Source organism: Gadus chalcogrammus, chromosome 10 (genome assembly GCF_026213295.1).
Source record: "Gadus chalcogrammus isolate NIFS_2021 chromosome 10, NIFS_Gcha_1.0, whole genome shotgun sequence".
Lineage (NCBI taxonomy): Eukaryota > Metazoa > Chordata > Actinopteri > Gadiformes > Gadidae > Gadus > Gadus chalcogrammus.
The window spans coordinates 20,303,563-20,324,551 of record NC_079421.1 but is presented as its reverse complement, the minus strand read 5'-3'; the positions used below and the strand labels follow the sequence as shown (position 1 = coordinate 20,324,551).

The window sequence follows — 20,989 nt, the reverse complement described above, 5'->3', positions numbered from 1 at the left end:
CTTAACTTAATAGCATACTCTGATGCAGATAGTGCTTCTTTAATAGATCCATGAGATAGTGAAGTGGCAAGGGCATCGGTTTATTTATAGATACTGATAATCTTACAGAGAGATACAGACAGAAAAACAGGTAGTACATAAAATAAGTTTCCAGTTTGATAACAGAACAACGACAGTCTTGTCTGCCAGCTTCTTGCTTCCACAGAGCTCCTTCAGAGACATTCAGTCTTAAAAAGCAGGTTCAACCAACTAATAAGCTATATGGAAAATCTGAAGCTGGATAGAGGGGACGCTTGTTCCAGCTCCAATCCTTCCACTAATTTCCCTTTCCCAAACTTTTCCAGCCTGCAGTTTTACCCTGACATTACTGCAGTGGTAATGTCCCCTTTTTTGATGATACTTTCCAAGACTTTACGAAGGCTAAATGCGGTCCAACTGGAAAAAGGAAACTGTATACTCCCGTCTATACTTAAAATAAAGTAAAAACATAAGTTCACTGTGCACGATTACATGCAGGAGCGGCACAGTGAAAACACATGTGCATGTATTAGGTTCAGCGAAGCTAGCAACAGCTTAGAGAACTTGCTACAATGCAGAGAAGCTCTCCAGAAAATATGTTTAGTCTGCTGAACCAAAAACCAAGATACTTTCAGGTCTAGGTCAACGATTCCTTTCATGAAAATACATCATAACATAAACAACAAATACAAATAAGAGAAACGACGTAAAAAGTGTTGATGATAAAAACGTTGACAAATTCACGTTGGTTTGTGGACATTGAACAGCTTGGCCACTGGACAAGCTCGTTAACCTCATTAGATAAGTTAAGGCCTGTTTATCACACCTGTAGGTGGCGCAGGTAGGACCCAACGTTGTCATGGAGCTCCAGGATTCCCTTCTCCAGGACGTAGAAGAACATCTCCAGGGCGTCAAACTCCTCGTCCACCAGCTGGAACACAGCAACAGAGAGTGAGAGGTACATAGAGAGTAGTGTGAGATGCAAAGCACTCTGGGTAATCTGATCCTCGTCCACTAGCATGCACCAATACATTCTGATACCGAAAGATTAACAACATCTTTTGATCTAAGAAGTCCTAGTCTGATCTTAGAACGAGGGGACGTTCTCCAATACCGCACTGACGCGGTCTGATCACAGTATGATATGATACAACATCTTCGTGCGAGAAAAAAACTCTTCCCCACTCTTTGTCGACAAACAAGACTTTTGTTAAGACAGTTTGGTTAAATTCAGCAAGAATGAGACTCAAAATGGAAGGCCAACAGAAGTATGTTGTTGACCAGGCTGGTTATGTCATACTGTATGTTTTTGTGTGCACACACCTCCGGTTAAATATTAACTAAACGAAACACGTTTATTGACACATTTTCCTATTACAGAGCGGCTGAGAAAGCATTGCTGAGTGCGATGGTGATTGGATAAGAGGCTAGGGGGATACACTAAAATCAATTTAATTTTTAGGTTTCAATTCTGCATTAACCTGTGTATGGTAACATGACCAAAATGTTAAAATATGTTTTATTTATGTCGGATACGCAATGCAATTCGCCGCCGATCGAATACGGAAACGGATTACGGATACGGAGTAGTATAAATTGGCCTTAAGGGTTAGCCAGTACCTTGGAAGCCATCCCGGTCTCGTGTTTGATGTACTGGCTGAGGCGAGCGGTCTTCTTGGCGATGCTGTGACTGTTCAGGCGGTTGATCTTATCTTTGATGCTCAGCGTCTCCGTCTTCTTGTACTTATCGGCTGGGATCAGAGTGGAGAGACAAGATCAGAGCTTAGTCCCCACCCCAAAAATGTAGTATCGTTCGGGCTCTAAACAAGATCAGATACTGATTGCCGTCTTGTACTCTTCAGCGGAGATACAAAAGTTACCAGATGATACAGTCAGGTCCATAAATATTAGGACATCGACACAATTCTAATCTTTTTGGCTCTATACACCACCACAATGGATTTGAAATGAAACAAGATGTACTTTAACTGCAGACTTTCAACTTTAATTTGAGGGTATTTACATCCAAATCAGGTGAACGGTGTAGGAATTACAATAGTTTGTATATGTGCCTCCCACTTTTAAGGGACCAGAAGTAATGGGACAATTGGCTGCTCAGCTGTTCCATGGCTTGGTGTGTGTTATTCCTGGGGAAGAAAACACCCTTCACAACAGTTGGCCGGATCAAGAACACTCTCCAGGAGGTAGGTGTATGTGTGTCAAAGTCAACAATCAAGATAAGACTTCACCAGAGTGAATTCAGAGGGTTCACCACAAGATGTCAACCATTGGTGAGCCTCAAAATTAGGAAGGCCAGATTAGAGTTTGCCAAACAACATCTAAAAAAGCCTTCACAGTTCAACTTGTACCAGAGTGATGGGAAGAGAAGAGTATGGAGAAGGAAAGGAACTGCTCATGATCCAAAGAGTACCACCTCATCAGTGAAGCCTGGTGGTGGTGGTGTCATGGCGTGGGCCTGCATGGCTGCCAATGGAACTGGTTCCCTTGTATTTATTGGTGATTTGACTGCTGACAAAAGCAGCAGGATGAATTCTGATGTGTTTCGGGCAATATTATCTGCTCATATTCAGCCAAATGTTTCAGAACTCATTGGACGGCACTTTGCAGTGCAGATGGACAATGACCCCGAAGCATACTGTGAAAGCAACCAAAGAGTTTTTTAAGGCAAAGAAGTGGAATGTTATGCAATGGCCAAGTCAATCACCTGACCTGATTCCGATTGAGCATGCATTTCACTTGCTGAAGACAAAACTGAAGGGAGAATAGCCCAAGAACAAGCAGGAACTGAAGACAGTTGCAGTAGAGGCCTGGCAGAGCATCACCAGGGATGAAACCCAGCGTCTGGTGATGTCTATGCGTTCCAGACTTCAGGCTCTAATTGACTACAAAAGATTTGCAACCAAGTATTAAAAAGTGAAAGTTTGATTTATGATTGTTAATTTTTCCCATTACTTTTGGTCCCTTAAAAAGTGGGAGGCACGTATACAAACTGTTGTTATTCCTACACCGTTCACCTGATTTGGATGTAAATGCCCTCAAAATAAAAGGTGAAAGTCTGCAGTTAAAGCACATCTTGTTTGTTTCATCCAATGTGTTGGTGTATATAGCCAAAAAGATTAGAATTGTGTCGATGACCCAATATTTATGGATCTGACTGTATATGAAATGAGCTACAAGGACTGGAACCAACAACCCTGAACAAATCATCTCTCACCCGAGTTCTGTTCCCTGTGTTTTCCAGCACACAGGGAACAGAACTCCCAAACTTTGAGGATGCATCATCACACCTCTAAACACCGAGGAACATTTCGACCCAATCAATCGCTGTGACCACCGAACCTTAGAGCGGGAGAACGCTTTTTCTCACCCACTTCCCGGAAGCGCTTGTACTCGTTGATGCGGCAGTTGAGGGCGATGGCGGTGTGCGCGGCCTCCTCCAGGCGTTTGTACGCGGGGTGCGCCGTCTCCGTGTGCTTCTTGATGGTCTGCAGGAGCAGCGGGTAGCGAGCGATGCGCTGCACGGGCATCACCAGGAAGAAGCTCAGAGACGTGGCGTTGACCTCCGGCCTGGCGGCGGGGAGAACCACAGGGCTCTGTGTCAAGGTTTGGCCCAATCCCATTTCTACCCCTTAGCCCTTCCCCTTACCCCTCCCCCTTGTTTTGAAGGGGGAAGGGGTAAGGGGAAGACGTAAGGGGAAGGCGTAAGGGGTAGAAATGGGATTGGGCCTCAAAACAAGGGGGAGGGCTAAGGGGTAGAAATGGGATTGGGCCTCAGTGTCATTAAAGGCAACGTTGACTGTCGATCACGTTTGTTATATGTGGCCTTGCGGGGCGGCCAGGCCAGTATGTAGAAAGCGAACACCTTCCTGCTGTCCCCCCACCGTGCAGAACCATTCAGCTTTCTTGTAGGGGCAGCTTCAGCATATTTGCAATGTGAACGTGTATACACTTGGGACAGGAGGAAAACACATGGATACGTAGAGCAAGATGAAATGCGACGAATGGACATTTGGAAAACAGCACAGTCAGGTGACCCTGACTCCATCGACAGAGCTGCAGGATATTTTATCTTTGGCCTTATAGAGGGCCTACAGAGGACTCTGAAGCCCTTTGGGACGGCAACTGTGATTAAGGGATAGCTATACTTATACAACTGATTGGACACTTCCCTACTGGTGTGTTTAGGAGCCGAAAGGGGGGGGGGGTGGATTATGTTATCAACGATAACATAACAAACAAACTGAGGGGGCGTTGGTTTGCTATTACTCACGCTGAGGTCTTGATGACCTTGACGATCTCGGTCCACAACGCCTCCTTTTGTTTGTAAGTGTTCTCCAAGGTCGTCACCAGGGTGTAGTTGGCCAGGAACTCTTTGTAGGACTCCTCGATGTCAGGGGACATACTGAGGAAGGAGTCACCTGACAGGGAGAAAACACGAGAGATTCACACCCTTCTGATACTCAAGTCAATATACTCAGGATGAATATCATATATCTTTATTTGATAATGTATACGTTATAATATGATTGGTGTCCCCCGTTTGTAGTGACCTGCCCCTTTATTAAAGTACCTTTACAAGCTGATGTTAGTTTGGTGAACATGTTGATAAAGCCCAAGGGATAGGTTACATTTCTGAGTGAAGGGAGGGAATGTGATGATGACTTTTAAATGGAACTATATGTTGTCTTTTTAGACAAATCAATTTAGTGATATGCAAGTATGGCAAGAGAATAAGAGATATAATATACAATCAAAGATGTTTGAACAAAGTACAATTTAGGGAACTAACACGAACTGCGTAGAGGAGCATTCGAGTTACGTTTCCTGTTCAAATTGTTTAACGACTGACAGATACCTTCAGACAATGGCTGGTATTTCGCTAAATATAGAAAGTGTGAGACCAAATTTGCCAGTTTAACTTGGTTTGGCCGTCTATAAAACTTTTGGAAAGGGTTTCCTGTAGTTGGCCTTGTGTGTGTGTGCGTGTGCGTGTGTGTGTCAATTGTGTGTGTGAGTGTGCGTAGCCATTGTCTTAGTGCAATGTGGTATGTCCTAGTCCATATGTATAACAACAAAAACTAACAACAAGAAGGAGGGATGCAATTTAAAACGTTCTAGCTCACATTCAACAGCTTCTCGTGAGAACAGAGAACATGAATGTGTTGCCTGGCAACACAAACTGTCCCATGAGGTGGAGCAGAGATCAGGGACAAGAAACTGTGAGCAACAATACTCAAATCCATATGCTGTTGCCTCTGGGATTTTAGTTTGATAAATAGGTCTCAGTTTGAAGAATCGGGGTGGATCCGTTCAACGTATGTCCAAATTTAAAGCACTGGGATTCTGTCATGCTAGTATGGCAACAACCGAAATAGCACAGACATTAACATGGTGCCGTCACGCTGTGATCTGTGAACTCCCTGGAACATCTTCACTAGCTTGCCCAGCATTGTATTTATAAAGGGATGTGTTGTTTTGAACAAAATCCCCGGGTTATCTTGTGGAATGCAGTTTAAATGATAACAAAGCTGAAACAATGGATGACAACACAGGAGTGTGCGTGTGTCAAGTAGAGAGGTGAAATTGTGTGCCGCTTTCACATCTTCTATGCACTCAAAAGATTATCATTATCTGCTTCCTGAACATGACCTCATGATTTGTTCATGCTGACATGTCACATTCCACTGGGCGACGGTATGCATTGTGCCAGAGCTATGTAATCTAACAAAAGGTAATTGAGCTCTATCTGTGTGTGTAAGGGGTGAGTGAGCGTCTTACAGAGGATATGGAGGTACTGAGGGTCTCCAGGCTTGACCAGCTTCTGGTCCAGGAGGCTGAGGAGCCGACCAGACACCTCCATCACCTCCTCCACATGGAGGAACATACTGCTCAGGCCCACTAGAGGAGGCTGGGACAAGAAACACCGTCAGTCGGTTGCCGTGGGGACTGGATGAGAACATTCAATAATACACACACAGAGAGATCCACTGTTTCCTAAACGTCTGCTGCCCACCGACCGCTTCGTGGTTGCTGCAATGCCATGCCGTAATGGTTGGAGAATCCACCGATTACCATTCAAAACAACACAGAGTCTGTTCTCTCGCTCGCTCTCTCTCTCTCACACATATCATCTCCACACTCATAATCATTTAAAGCACTACTCTGCAGCCTGAGGTTTCTGCTAACCTACATTAAGTGTAATAGGTCGGGGCAACATGGAAATATGAAAGCAATAAAAGTTGACGACAGGGCTCCAGGTCAACTCTCTCACGTCTTTTACCCGATGCTTTGCTAGTGCCTCGCTCTAGCTTTTCAGCAACACAAGCAAGTGAAACTAGTAAGTGTCAGGGCTGATAGTGTCTGGTTCTATTCCCCGCTGAGGATAGATAAGCTGACCCTCAAAGTGCCGAGACGCTGAGGTAGACAAAACGCAGGACGGTGTAACCCTGCTGAAACTAATACATTCATTATATACTGTAATGCCACCGTATTTCTCCTGCAGGACAGTGCAGCGGTTAAGGTGTCCAACTCCCGACCGTGAGGTTCAGGGTTCGATCCCCGATGTCCGCATTGTGTCCTGTTATAATAATGAACGAACTCGCCCCTCCACCGTGCCCCCCGCCGCTACCTCCATCTTGCTCAGGTTGTTCCTGATGGTGACTGAAGCCAGCTGCAGCAGCCGCAGATAGTTCCTCTCCGTGTGGACCAGCTCCTCGATGGCCAGCAGCTGTCTCTGGGCTGCCTTCTCCCTGGCGGCCGCCTCCTCCTCCTCGCTGAGACGCGTTCGGTCGGCCTCCCGCTCCTCCTCGTCGTGCCCCCGCACCTCCGACGCCCCCGCGCCCCCTTCTGTAGTCCGTGGGGAGTCTGCGGTCTCCTCTGCGGAGATCCTCGAATCAGAGAGTTTGGCTCCCAACGCCTCTAAAGACCCAGAGAGATCCATGTCCAGACCCAGGTACGCCCCAATATCCTCGCCGACCTCTTCATCCGTGAAGAAGTCCATCTCCTCGCTGACTGTCTCCTCCTCTCCTCTTCCTCCTCCTCCATCTCCTCCAGGGGGAGAGAAGTCAGAGGAGTCCCGCGATGGGAGTGCTAGCTGTGGGGAGGCAGGCTGAGCCCTCCTTGATACCTGCATGCTGGCTGGAAGGGTTGGGCGGTGATGGTGGTGATGGAGTCACTGGCAAAAGATAAAATGATTAGGATTTGGATCCGCATACTGATGCACGGCAGATGTTCCAGGTAGTCTGACACATTAATAGTTTCATTCACATTTCATATCCTCACCCTTATCCATACATCGTTTACATTCCTTTCTCTGCACACACACACACACACACATGCTTTTTTTATCACCCAATCTCCTTGTTGAACTTCATTGCACAACATATCAATTTCTGAGAAAGACCAACAACAAATGTTCCAACAAATTCTAAAAACTGCTGGTAAACTTTTTCTACACCACACATTACAGTCAACGTACAGCATGTGGTCCAGTATTCTCACACAGTCCATCAGCTGACTCGGTTAAAAACACACGGAGAGCCATGGATGCCTGAACGCTATGACTAAGCAAAAAACACAAAAGTATTTACTATCCTAAAAACGTTTCTCTTAAGGAGTGCTTTAAAAACATGAAGGAACAACACTGCACAAATAAAGCAAAAGGTATGGCTCCCCATCCCAACCACATCCAAGCAGGCAGTTAACCAATTAAACCCACACATCAGTTACCCTCACAACAACAACTAATAGTGACAAAGCATCATTACCCAAACCTCAGAGTGAATCACATTATTACTGTTATTACCGTGTGCATAATCCACAGTTGAGCTTCAGCAAACCTCTGCTCTCTGGCTCGGTGTCCCTCTCTTTCTCTCTCTCTCGCTCTGTGGTTGTGCTCTGAGCTTTAACTACGATGGAGCAGATTTTGCTGCAGTGGAGGGAGAGGCAGCATGATGACTGGAAAACACAAACAGACACAAGGGTGTAACTTCCTCCACTGACTCACTAACAACCTTCTGCTCCATGTGGCAGGAGTGTGAGGGAGGCGTGTGTTGGGGGGAGGGTAGTGCAAAGTGGTCAACAAGCTGTTCAGTGGGACGCAAAGAGACCACACACACACACACACACACACACACACACACACACACACACACACACACACACACACACACACACACACACACACACACCACACACACACACACACACACACACACACACACACACACACACACACACACACACACACACACACACACACACACACACACACACACTGAATGGACTGATTGACTGCAGCAGCTGGTGGGAAAGGCATGTTATAGCTGCTTTGGCATTCCAACATGTCTGATTGGTTCAACTTATAGTGTGCCAACTTGTGAGCCAATCGAAACCAACATTGGGCTGGGCGTTCTACGACAGTACAGCTGACCAATTGGGGGATAGGAACATAAGCACCGGGGTAGTAAAGTTAAACAAAGGCCCCACAGGGAATCTAATCCGCTACCAAAGTAATTGTTGAGAAATTCCAGTTTTAGGAATGGTCTTTGTGGATGTTTTGCTCCTTTTTTTTTGCAACTAAAGCGTAATCCCTCAAAGTAAAAAAAGAAATAAAGAAATAATAATAAAGCGGACAGAAACAAGAGGAACGTGGTTGGACCGGTTTGAAGAAGAATGTAGCCAGGTCAGATTCCGGACGAACAACACGTTATCATTCCATGAGGAAACCTGACTGTAGGGGTTTGGATTGATGATGATTCATTGGCGTTACTTTCTTCTTTGAAACTGGCAAACAGCTACAGGGGCATTTATCTCGAGAGGTATTTCAAACGACTTGAGATTAATAGCTGATTTAATCTACGGTGAGATGTTTCTATGGCAATGTGCCTCCAAGTTAAGGTGTTCACACAAATAAAAAATTTGCAGCAAAGAACAATAAGACGTATTACATTCCGAAATCTAGCTTGATCTTCACAAAATCTTGATTTGTCGTTTTGATGACATTTTTAGCTCCATCATTCATCATCCCTTACCCTCAACATCATCGTAAGTATCCCCATCTTCATGATCACTAGACCCTACATGTCTTACCTAGGCTTTAGGTCGGCTCCATTCCATTCATGACTGCAGATCCAGTTAGTACCTGGAGAGAACCGCATGTTTGCGGCCAACGCAATGAACACAGGAGATTAAAACCGCACATTACCAGAGACAGTCGTTTGTCAGTCGGCCTGTTATATCGCGATCATTCGGTTTCTTGCCACATCTTCCCATGTGTACATCAAAAAAACCACACCGACCCAACGCGGAAGGCAATTAAAAACAAAATAAGCGATCGGTTCGTTTCCTCAATACGGTTCAGAAATGATGGAAGAAAGAGGAGGGGGGGTAGAACTCCACGATCGAACGGGCAGGTCGTTGCCTACCCACGGAACAGAAGAAAACATCGGCTGACGATCAGTGAAAAAAATTCACTGGTCACGAATTGCACACACTGCGGGTGTGTCTGTGTTTGTTTGTGTCGCGCAATGACATTGAACTCCGCGTTCACCTGTTGTCTTGTGTGGCAAGCGCCCAGCTCCAGGTAGACGCCGCCTCCGGCTAAGCCTAGTGACGTGTCTATACGTCATGATGCATCGCCTCCCATATAACTTGCTGACTGATGAGGAATGGCATCTAACTATATTTTTTGTAAAAAATAAAAGTACTGCAGTTTTTCTTTATTAATGTTGAAACCTTTGTTATTCTCATTCTGTGCATCCACCTTGCTATTTTTTTAGCCAGCAAGAAATATGCACCAGATAGAGATCCGTGCAACATTTACAATTGGTATCAATATTAATTGTGTGGGGTAAGAAGGGCTATTTTTTACTCATGTTCTCCTCTAGGCAAGGAAAATTAAGACCATCTCCTTTCTCTCTCTTTCTTGGCATGACAGCTTTTCTACAATGTTTAAAATCTGAAAAACCAAATCAGTTGTGTATGACTACATTGAAATAGCACTTTATTCTTTAGAGACTGAACTTAACTTCAGTGCATCATGGTGCGGTAAGTTGAACGACTGGCTCAACTTACCCCGCAGCATGTGGTGGGTGGATCACTTGTCCCCACATCCACGATTTTAGAAAAAAAACTTAAGCAAAAGAGAGCGGTACGCCATAGGGCCGCCATGTGGGCAGTTTGTGTAATTGTTGAGAATTATTACATTTTAAGAACTTAAATTGTTTTGCTTGTTATGGTACCAAATAATATATCTGTCCATTATGGCATTCTCAACACATAAAGTGGACTTGACTGGACTTGCCTCTAATAAGAAGCATAACAGACCTTCTTCACTTAAACTGAACACTGAGGCCACACTATCAGAGCAGCCTACCATATATCCCCTGATCATCTTACCACCTGGAGTACAATATTTTATTATCCTCTTTATTCCTAAATAATATTTTTGTTTTAATCTTTATTAACATTATAACAATAATTCTTCATTGTTTTGAACCTGATAGTGCCTAATGATGATCAGATCTATAAGCGTTCATGTTGTTGATAGCTGTATTAATAGTAAAGTGAGCTATTTAACACAAAGATAAACGTGGCTATTAGGCAATTGCCCAAACCCGTGTCTGGGCAGGTGCACTGCACAGACACGATGGACTGAATCACATTAATTTAATCCAGTTTGTGGGTGTATATGTATCCTTTTTGTTGTTGTCCTTAAATTAGATAGGCCAGAGAAATGCTCAAATGTATACATCCAATTTTTTTTTATCCATAAACATTTATTTTCAAATAGTTTAAGAAAAAATAGATTTTTTTACAATTTTTTTCTCCTTATTTAACCTTTTATACAGTTCTTCTTAAGAAAAGTGCCATTCTCAGTGGAATTCTCCATCCACACACTCAAGACGAGATGACCGGCAACAGAGGAAGATGGATGCCAACAAATATAGAAATATGAATGAGCCATCATACCCAAAAAACTATTTAAACATGGATCACATGGTCAAACAGTCAATCTCTTGTGCCAGAACAACAAAATGAGGACCAGCGGTTTTCGCTGTAACGAGATAATGCAAAGCAACAAGTAAATGAAAACAGCACAGCACACAAAAACTCAAGATAAAATAACATAAAAATATATAAAGAATACAATAAAAGGAAAATAAAAGTGCAAAAAACCTAACTCCATCAATTCAGAGCATAGTTAGGAATCAAAGTAGGATAAACAGAGACGATGTATGTAAAAAGACGATTTGTTCTGTGCGGTATTCTGGACCTGCAGCCTGAACTAAATGCGAACACAACACGTTGAGGAACAAGCAAAAAACGAACAAGCCTCCTGCCCTGATAATACATTCAAAAGAGTTACAACAGGTAAATGTCTTCTTTACACGTACATATGTAACATTATTCAAACCAAGACATGCAAGGCTACCAGGGAACTTTGGCAACACATCAGGCCTAAGTCAAGTGCAACAGAGTGACAACTGAAAACAACACACATCTCTCACTGCTTCACAGTGTGGACGACTGACTGGCTTGGCTAGCAGGGAGGGGGGGGGGGGGGGCAGGGGTCAGATCACATGCTTCTGGATCCCCGGCGTGAACTCCTTTGCGTTGGGGTTCAGGTTGCTGTTGACCTAGAGGACACAGGAGAAACAAACATCCAAATGAGGTTGTGTTTTATGGTCATGTTGCAGACTCATCATCTACAGCGATTTAGGCTAAATTGACTTCTGTGTGCAATATCCAACGTAGCAGAAATAACGTGTCCGCTGTGTGGTACCTATTTGATGCAGAAGCGTTATTCAACCTTAACAGTTCATTCAGATATACGTCAGGAAAAACAAGGTGTATGTTTGGTATCTAGCTCAAGTTGAGACAAAACTTCAACTTTATTTATACATACTGCACTCTCCTTTCCTCAGGGCCCCCATATTAAATTTCTAAATAGTGTTTTTGCAGTGCAGACCTTGAATTACAAGCATGCAACAAGCAAAACATGCAAAAACATGCAAAAACAAGAGTAATTGCTATGTTGAGGAAGTCAGTGGCTCTCGGTTGCACTCATTGGAAACATGACCCACTTAAGTTCCAAGACACACAGGTTTGAAAGTATGAGGTACTTCAAATCATCAATCAAACAAAAAAAAGGTGTTTTGTACATTGGCAAATCTTCTATTGAATTGCAACGTGCTAATATACTGGGAATATTCATGAGCATCCAAATAAAAAACACAACCACACTCGAATTATCATTGGCTTCAGTGACTGCTGCTTACTGTTCCGCTACGAATAGTAATGTGAAACATTCCCCTTCTCACCACGGCGTCTTCGTACATGACCACCTCCGCCGAGAGCCCCAGCAGGCTGAACTGGCCCTGCAGCTGGGTGTGGGGCTGTGACTGGAGGTCCCGGGATGGGATAAACCACTCCCACTCTTCCTCCTCCTCCAACATCTCCTGGAAGCAGAGTTCAATGAACTCCTCCTCCTTCAGCTCCTCCTCGACCTTTAGGATGGCAGGAGATAAGTTAAATACCTGCGCGGTGGGCATGGTGTAGCTCAACTAGTCAAGTGTGGAGTGAACCCAGCTGGGAATAAGGGGTTTGAATCATTGGACCACACATGCTAAGAATCGAAATACTTAAATGCATGCCCCAAATTGAGTTTTCATTTTTATACTTAGTATAGTCTGTATACGTGTACAGTAATCTCCATTTAATCTCAAAGTACAAGCATTAAGGTATTTTTAAATTCTGTAGATCCATGACTTCAGAAACAAAGAAACATTATAAAGAAGGGAATAGTATTCGTGGGATACCTGTCTGTTGAACTCCTCTTCGTTCTCCATCCACATGTACTCGGCGAAGGGGTTGTCGTCATAGTTGAACTGGTTGCGCATGATTACATCGTTTGTCAGGATGACGTCATTGGTCAGGATGACATCGTTGCTGATGGTCATGATTGGGACGCTGCTGCTAATGTTGTTATTGCTGTCGATGCGACTCGGGTCTTTCATTTTATTTAAGAACGCCCTGAAATATCATCAAAATAGAAGAATAGAAAAAAGTTAGCGCCTCTCAATTGAAAGACAAACTTGACAAGAAATGGAATTAGATACGGTGGCCGTTAGCTTGAGGACAATAGCCAGATACCATTACACATTAATGTTAGACATATTTGGTTAAAAACACAAAGACGGTCGATAAAATCTACCATATAACAAACGGGTTCGGGTAATTTCGGACAAAAAATACCTGGCAAACACCACATTCGGTGGTAACCTTGAAACTTTGAATCCTTGTAACTCTTCGACGAACTCTCCTCTCTGTCCTTTAATGGCCGCGTTGGCTCTGTTTGTTTACAAGTAGACTGTCTGGTTGTACTCGTTCACTATTGGATGAACCTACTGTACTCGTCCACAACCTAACTGTACTCGTCCACTATTGGATTAATCTGACTGTACTCGTCCACTATTGGATGAATCTGACTGTACTCGTCCACTATTGGATGAATCACACGAACCGTCGGCAATTGGTTATAGCCGACTGGCCCCTCCGTTTGTGGGCACTCGATTGTAATCAACAGTAGGGGCCGGTCGTTTTTAGTATTTCTTAATAATAAAACAAAGCAGAAAACAAGACAATAAAGAGTAAAATACTGTACGATAATATTGTAACTTAAACATGTACTATGTTTGGAACAAAAAAGTAAAAAAACAGCAACCTGCAACTACTTAAACAAAAGACAACCCGCACCCTCGGCTGACAGGGTACACTAAATGAAGGATATCCCCCATAATTCAGAGCGTATTATCTAGCAGGCAGGCACTCGCAAGACCGAACTAGACTAGCTCGACGTGCTACCGAGCTATCGGTGCTTAAAATAAAAGGTAAGGACAACCTACATTGTATGATTCACTAACAATAGTTGATCATTTTGCATTTTATTAACCAGCACTTGTGTGAGTGGTGTTATTTGGGAGGCATCTTAAGATACTAAGTGAAGCTACCAAGAGAATGACACAGATTAGCTAGCAAATGTAGATTCTGCTAGTTTTCGTCACATCACGCGGTATCACACGCGTATAAAACAACAAAATGTACAACATAGTAAATAAAGTTAATGTGCAAATATGCATGTGTGAGATGTATAAATACACATTGATTCATGTATGTAGGTAAATCAAATATCCATGTGCAAATATTAACGTTTCTGGGCAATGTCCAGCCAGATCGGCGCACGCAGCCAGGGGCAGCCAAACGTCTGGGAGGCAAATATGTGTTATTCCGTTAACTGCGCAAATCGAAAAAAGCCAGGGATAGAAAAATGTTAAGCATACCATGGAGTTCAGTCCCCGCAGGGCTTGTGCATCGCAATGATATCCATTCCGTTTTGGAAGCCAAGGAGCATTGGAATGTATGTTATCGAGATGCTAGTAATGTTGATTTGGTCATAATGTTCAGTAACAAATGGTACAATTCTTTGTCATTTAGGGACGATTCTGTTCTGTTTGGGAACGGCAATTTCGCATTTTAAAATCGTCAAAATTCTGTTGATTTATGATTTCACAGTGCTGCAATTTACTCTTGAGTCCTCAATATGGTGTCGTATTGCCAACAAAAAATCGGATGCATTCTGATGTACAAGCCCTAAACCCAAACACAATCCCCCTCATCTAAATGATCATACTGCGAGCTGAGTTTAAGCATAACCATTAAGGTTTTGATATTATACATATTGAAAATCTTTCGGCCAGACTAATTTATGTTAATCAACATAATCTGCTGTCGTGAAATTATCTTCTTTTCCATTTTGATTGGATACTTTTTAACTTCCTAAATGTCTTCCTTATTGCGTCTTTCTGACGTTTGCTTGGAAACGAATCCTTTCATAGTCTGATGTTTCATTTGAAGCAATTTTTCTACTTTTTTGAATATTGAAATATCCCATTTATGAGCGAAGAAGTTTCGATTTTTCTGTAGCTTGTAATCCTACGCTTTTCTTGAGTTCAATCCAGAGCCTATAGTGCCGGTTTTTCTGTGTTACTGTCCCTTTTTCTTCCCAGCCTTTCAGTGCATTTTGACTGCCCTTCATTTCCTCCTCCGTCTAAGTCTAGGGCTAACTTTTCCGTTAAATGTAAATGAAGCTTTGGACCACAGAGCTGTTGCCTCTTCATTTTGATGTCTTTTTCATGAAAGAGGCAACCTTTTCATATTTACCTACCTGGTTCTCTTTCAGCTGAAAACATTCTGCCTCCCTGAAGAAAGACTGTCCCTTTTGAGGTAGACTGTCATCATTCTTTTCACCTTCGCCCGAAAAACACCATCCGACCACGGCAGAGAATACAGTTTTTAAATAGACCGCCAGCTTGGTTCTGTATCTTGAGTTGTCTGAACTCGGCACCACAGACCACGGCGTCTTATTGAGCACCATGTCACAGAAAAACCCATCTGACGGTGGTCAGAAGGGCTTTGCCGTGGGCCGGGGGCTCCTGGCAGCAGCAGAAACCTTGAACTATAGCATGAACGAGCAACGATCTGGGCCGCAGGGCCGGTCAATGGGGAACATGGTTTCTGGCATGGGGCTTGGTAGTGGTGTGGACAGCCAGGACCGCAACTCCCAGATGGCTCGTCGTGGCGGTGGAAGCCATCTTGGCAGCACCATGAAGCTGTTCGCCAGCTTAGGGCTGTCGCCGGCGGACCTCGACGCCCTCGCACAGATCCCCGAAGAGAACATCAGTGTGGAGACCCTGCCCCACATACTCATGCAGCTTAAGAGTCGGAAGGGCGACGCCGGAGACAGGCACATGGCCGGCAGAGACCTACCTTCGATGTCCCCTGAGACCTCCTACCGTGGAGGCAGGGAAGACTGGGACGACATGCATGGGGGGAGGATGGGTGGGCCTTCCATGGGGCAGACTTCAGCCCGTGGCCAATCCCAAGCCAATTACGGTTACGGTTCCATGCAGTCCGCCAACTCTTCCCGGGGCTATGACTTTGGCTACGGTGGCAATAATGGCGGAGGCGGCGGTGGTGGTGGTGGTGGTGGCGGCGGCAGAGACGGACAGTATTCAGATCTTTCCCGACGTGACTCCTATGGGGGGCATGCCATGGGGTCCTCTCAGAGCGACTTTATGCAAAGGAGGATGGGCTCTCCGTCCCAAGGCAAAGTTCAAGACTTTTTGGGGGCCACCCCCAACATGTTCCCTCACGTATGTGCTCTTTGTGACTTTGACGTGCATTCCAACATGGTGAGTACCAGTCCTGGCTCTCCCCCCCCCCCCCCCCTGCCCTTTTTTCTCTTGGGGTTTCCTTGTTTATAATGTAATACCCAGATTAGGCGAGCGACGTTCCTTGATTTGTGGTCAGGCCACAAGTTTGCGTCTTTACTCCAGTCTTCCATTTTATATCATTCATTGACTGGAAATTTGCTAATGTAATATCGCTCTATCCTGAAAATATATTGACTTTACTTGGATCCAGGTCATCTCATTAGACCTGGATCCAGAATCTGGGAAATTCACTGCTTTCAGGAATTCTTTGCTTACAACCATTCCTAAACATGTCTACAAATACCACTTGGGGATTTCAATATTGCTAGCCGTTTTTCCCTGATTTTGTAACACGCTTCAAACAGTTTTAAACTGTCTAGATTTTTCATTCAGGGCAATTCTTCTCATACCTTTTATTTAATTCCGGTATGCATATCGTTTTTTATTCACACACAAAGACCAAATTATCCAGGATATTTGAAAGTGAGTTGGAAGTGTCTTATCAATGCCTGTGTGAAAGTCGGTAGGACAGGCTAGGGGAGTGTTTGGTAATGGAGGCTAAAGGTATTACATGTGTTTTAGGAGTGGAATCAGCACACTAATGGACTTCGTCATGCAGAGAACCGGAAACATCTTCTTCAAATGTAAGTTTGTTTTACAGACTAATTTTAATTTTAGATTGTTGTTTTTTTAGCCTCTTTCAAGTGGAACGGAGACGTCAACATACGAATGCGTTTCTAAAGGTCACCAAACGTTTGAGCACTCGGTAGAAGGGTACCATTCTTATGACATGACGAGATTACCTTCACGTTTCTGGTGTACATTTTTCTTATGTGCAACAATGTTAGTCAAACTGACACTGAATTGTGGAGGCAAATGATCCTAATACTGAAATTGGATACTCACTTGGTTTATTGCCAATAAACCAATTGCCCATGTAACTTTACTTTCACTTTCAATCTGTATTATTACTATAGTACTATTACTCTCATCTTTGCCTACTGAATGCACTATGTACAGCACTTTGGTCAGTGCAAACTGTTATAAATGTGCTTTTATAAATACATTTGACTTACTTACTTGCTACTATTATCTTCATAATTTGAATCCAGATTAAAATCCTAACTATCATATATTTGTGTATATAACGACATTTTTCTCTAGGTACCCAGAGTGGGACCCAGGGATGGCCAAAAACACATCTGGGTAAGACGCACATCTGGTATCAGTTCAAAGTGGACCGTTGATGTAATGTTCATTTAAATGGTACAAAATCATTATGTCACAAATTTGGAGTTGCATCTAGTGGCTTTTGTATATGATTTTGCTGTCCACCAATAATAATCTGTCTACAACAAATGCTATTACGGGTTTATTTAGCTGTACGCCCATGTTTGAATAGTCAAGCCGAACTTCCCTACATATCCTTAAGATAAGCTTAAGTTGTGTACTTGATGACAGCATTACAAACAGCTAATGTACTTTGGGATGAAACAAAGCAACAGTTTGACCCAGCTGTACACACCCAAATACAAACCTTGAAATCAGTCTAGTATTTCCTAGCCTGTTAGAATACGATAACGCTGGGAACACGACAAAGTCCAAGTGTCCTGTAGTTATGAAATGCAGAGTATAACACAGGGTGATTCTGGGCAATTCATTTATTCGGACAAGGAAAGGGTAAACTCCGCAAAGAATATCAAACTATAAAATACATTTCTTCTTCTAGGGGCGGAGGCCATCACATGGACACGCCCAATCTCTCTGCTGGCCTGCTGGGACCGATTCCCATGTCTCAGGGCCATTCATCGGGTGGCATGCCCTCCAGCTGGGGTAAGCATTGGGCACTGGAACAAGTCAATTATCCACACAATACACATTTCTAAATATGTAGGCAAGTGTTCTGTGATTTGTCCATCCCTCTTTGCCATTGCATTGGTTCATGTGGAATACCTAATGTTTCTGGGGGATCAAACACCTGCTCGCTCTATCCAAATGTTGTTCTCTGCTGACTAGCCATCCCCCAACACTGTAATTAATAAAGTCCCACTAATATTAAGTATTTTATATTATTTTCCGCATCCGTTTCTTCATAGGAGGTGGGCCTAACTCTGGCTTCTCGAACAAGGGCATGCAACATTCCGGACATTCAAAGGTAATGCACTATGTTAATTTATGTATGTTTATACTAGCTATATATAATGTTGACGTCTCACTATAAATATTGAGTACATGCTTCTTCGTGATATCTTCCACTGTACAAAGTAGGGTCGTTTGGCTCGTGACACAATTTTAAAGCTGCATGCTTCACTTCATGACTAGCCTGAATGCTTATCAACTGTACCCTTGTTGTGGTCAAATGGGGGATACTGTACGGTGTCCTACTGAGCTGGCTGTTGATGTACAACTTTATCCTGTGTCACTTCTAGATAATGAGCCGAGTGGTGGTGGCCAAGTATGACCGAAAGCCCCTCAGCAAGAGTTTGATCGCCTTAACCGAACCGTTCGGCACCCTGAGAGAGCACCTGGTGCTCAAGAACAAGGTACGGCTGTGATGGTTCACTTGCATTTGATGGAGAGACGGGTGATAGTTCTTATTTAGCAGTAGCTCAGGAGGTAGAGCGGGTCGGCTGGTAACCTGAAGGTTGTTGGTTCAATCCCCGTCTCCTCCTAGCTGAGTGTCGAGGTGTCCTTGAGCACGGCACCTAACCCTAACTGCTCCCGACGAGCTGGCTGTCGCCTTGCATGGTTGACTCCGCCGTCGGTGTGTGCGTGAATGGTGAATGTGAGGCGATAGCGCTTTGAGTGGCCAATGGTTAGATGAAAGCGCTATATAAATGCAGACCATTTACATTATTTATCCCCGAAAGGGATATGCAAGTGTTGCAGCAGCAATTCAAATAAATGACTCAGAACAACAATGCAAACTCACACAATGTGTTAGGTAAAAAGACAGCACAGATTTACTAAATATGTTGCTACAAAATTACTATACAAGGATTTAAAAACAACAAAGGCTTGATGGTTAAGACTGAGGCATATGATGGTATTGAAACGAGGTTGGGAAAACCCCATCTTCCACAGTGGGGCGTTCAGTGCAGGGCGATCTCTAACATAGTCTGGTCCCACCAGGCCTTCCTGGAGATGGATAACCACCAGGAGGCGATGGACATGGTGAACTACTACAAGAAGCACACAGCCAACATGAACGGGAGGCCCCTCACCTTCTACCTGTCCAAGGACCTCATGGTCATCGAGGTAACCGGCCCTCTGCCAGTTTTCCCTTCTCATTCTGCGCCGTGAAGGATGTATTCCTGCTTTAACGGTGGTTGGAAGGCCAGAGGCCACACACTATTTGTGTTTTGTAATGTTTCCTTCGGTTGCTTCTATGGTTTTTTTGCCGCTGTATGAAGTAGCATTTAGGATTTATGAAAACTTCCCGAACATCCAATATCGCCCTCCCTTTACCTACTTGTACTTTAGTTTCCATTTATTTTAAATAAGAAACTAGATGTCAAGGGTTTGTGGCCTACCACTAACCCCAATGATCTTTTATAAAATGTGCATAATGCAAAGCACTCTGAATAGTGATCTTTGAAGTGGTCCCAGAACAGCCCAGAGCCCCGGGCGGTGGTTCCGTTAAAGGACAACGGTTCTACTTGTGCTTTTGTTCCTCGGGGTTTGAATCAAGCTTATGTCTCCTCCAGAAAAAGAACCGTGGCGCGGTACCGCCGACGGCGCGCAGCCCCAGAGAGCTGAAGGGCCAGGGCAGCCAGGTGGTGTTCTTCTCCAACCTTCCCAGGGAGGAGGACAAGAAGATGGAGCTGCTCACCATCGCGGGCCGCTTCGGCACCGTGGAGAAGCACCTCTTCCTGAACGAGGAGGTACCCTACCCGCCAAGACCCGCACACGCACAGCACGGTGTCAACGTGTTGCTTTAGTTCTTCTTTCAAATCTGCACTCAAAACAGACCTTTTCACAGTAGCCTTCCCCACCTAACTCCGTCCTTATTCTTCATGTTTAACCTCTGTTTTTCTTTTATTCCTAGTCTGTTTTACATAGTTTTGATAGGGCAATATGTAAAGCGTCTTGGAGTACCATATTAAGCGCTATATAAAGTTCATTTATTATTATTTAGCGGGCAATCAACACTAGTGTCTCTTGAGGAGATGGAGTTTAGAGTAGACTAGGATCAGGAATATAGTGGCTGTTGATTTGCAGTATAGATGGTTTACTACTACTACTACTACTACTACTACTTTTTATTTATTATATTTCACTTTTCACGCCATGCTGAGGTCCGTGTTTTCGCTAAATTGCTCGGTTGCTAAAATTTGTAGTCAGTTATTTAGAATATGGTCCTGCTTCAATAGGGTTTCAGTGTGTTGTTTGCCCTTTTGAGACCGTTGTGTATCTCCACTGCTCCGACCCGTCCCAGGCGTTTGTGCAGCTGGGCTCCCAGGAGGATGCAGAGATGATGGTCAAGTACTACAGCGTCAACCCCCTCAACATCCGGGGCCGGCCCATCCGACTCAACGTCTGCACCAAGTACAAGACCCTCAGGTGAGTCCCCTGGGCGCTCCTCAGCCAACGGGTCCCCATCGGGGGCTGGGCGTTGGGGGTGGAGAGTAGGGCTTTGACTTTTGCCCAAAAATCATATTCAAAGTTTGTCTCAT

The 20,989-nt window shown here is 44.1% G+C and overlaps 3 protein-coding genes across 6 annotated transcripts in view; 1 reads left to right on the top strand and 2 right to left on the bottom strand.

The window, feature by feature from the left end:
* arhgef37 (Rho guanine nucleotide exchange factor (GEF) 37) overlaps positions 1-9,626 on the bottom strand; it is a 21,442-nt gene extending 11,816 nt beyond the window's left edge. For 3 of the 4 annotated variants that reach the window (XR_008896781.1, XR_008896782.1, XM_056600613.1), the window contains exons 1-8: positions 9,130-9,583; positions 7,844-7,995; positions 6,668-7,213; positions 5,818-5,947; positions 4,310-4,457; positions 3,407-3,606; positions 1,639-1,769; positions 845-949 (exon numbers count right to left, since the gene is read on the bottom strand). Coding sequence is in view for 1 of the 4 variants with exons in the window: in XM_056600613.1 (XP_056456588.1) it covers positions 845-949; positions 1,639-1,769; positions 3,407-3,606; positions 4,310-4,457; positions 5,818-5,947; positions 6,668-7,171 (1,218 nt within the window). In the remaining 3 variants the exon portion in view is untranslated. The other variant, XR_008896783.1, reaches the window with a different exon arrangement.
* An 870-nt stretch (positions 9,627-10,496) lies between these two features.
* On the bottom strand, positions 10,497-13,494 carry paip2b (poly(A) binding protein interacting protein 2B). Its single transcript, XM_056601037.1, has 4 exons — positions 13,297-13,494; positions 12,861-13,074; positions 12,363-12,548; positions 10,497-11,678 (listed from the first exon to the last, which is right to left on the bottom strand). Exons 2-4 carry the CDS (start codon positions 13,056-13,058, stop codon positions 11,613-11,615), a joined length of 450 nt encoding a protein of 149 aa, XP_056457012.1. The 5' UTR covers positions 13,059-13,074; positions 13,297-13,494; the 3' UTR covers positions 10,497-11,612.
* Positions 13,495-13,831: 337 nt separating this feature from the next.
* matr3l1.2 (matrin 3-like 1.2) overlaps positions 13,832-20,989 on the top strand; it is a 17,619-nt gene continuing 10,461 nt past the window's right edge. The window contains exons 1-10 of the mRNA XM_056601030.1: positions 13,832-13,931; positions 15,281-16,292; positions 16,896-16,957; positions 17,478-17,519; positions 18,043-18,146; positions 18,410-18,468; positions 18,743-18,856; positions 19,446-19,571; positions 20,021-20,197; positions 20,752-20,876. Of these exons, the coding sequence (XP_056457005.1) occupies positions 15,474-16,292; positions 16,896-16,957; positions 17,478-17,519; positions 18,043-18,146; positions 18,410-18,468; positions 18,743-18,856; positions 19,446-19,571; positions 20,021-20,197; positions 20,752-20,876 (1,628 nt within the window). The 5' untranslated portion in view covers positions 13,832-13,931; positions 15,281-15,473. The remainder of the gene's footprint in view (positions 13,932-15,280; positions 16,293-16,895; positions 16,958-17,477; positions 17,520-18,042; positions 18,147-18,409; positions 18,469-18,742; positions 18,857-19,445; positions 19,572-20,020; positions 20,198-20,751; positions 20,877-20,989) is intronic.

Coding starts and splice junctions, on each gene's coding strand:
- paip2b (XM_056601037.1), bottom strand. CDS start 13,058: ATGAAAGACCCGAGTCGCATCGACAGCAATAACAACATTAGCAGCAGC. Junction 12,549..12,860: donor AAGAGGAGTTCAACAGACAG/GTATCCCACGAA, acceptor GCCATCCTAAAG/GTCGAGGAGGAGCTGAAGGA. Junction 11,679..12,362: donor TCATGTACGAAGACGCCGTG/GTGAGAAGGGGA, acceptor TGTGTCCTCTAG/GTCAACAGCAACCTGAACCC.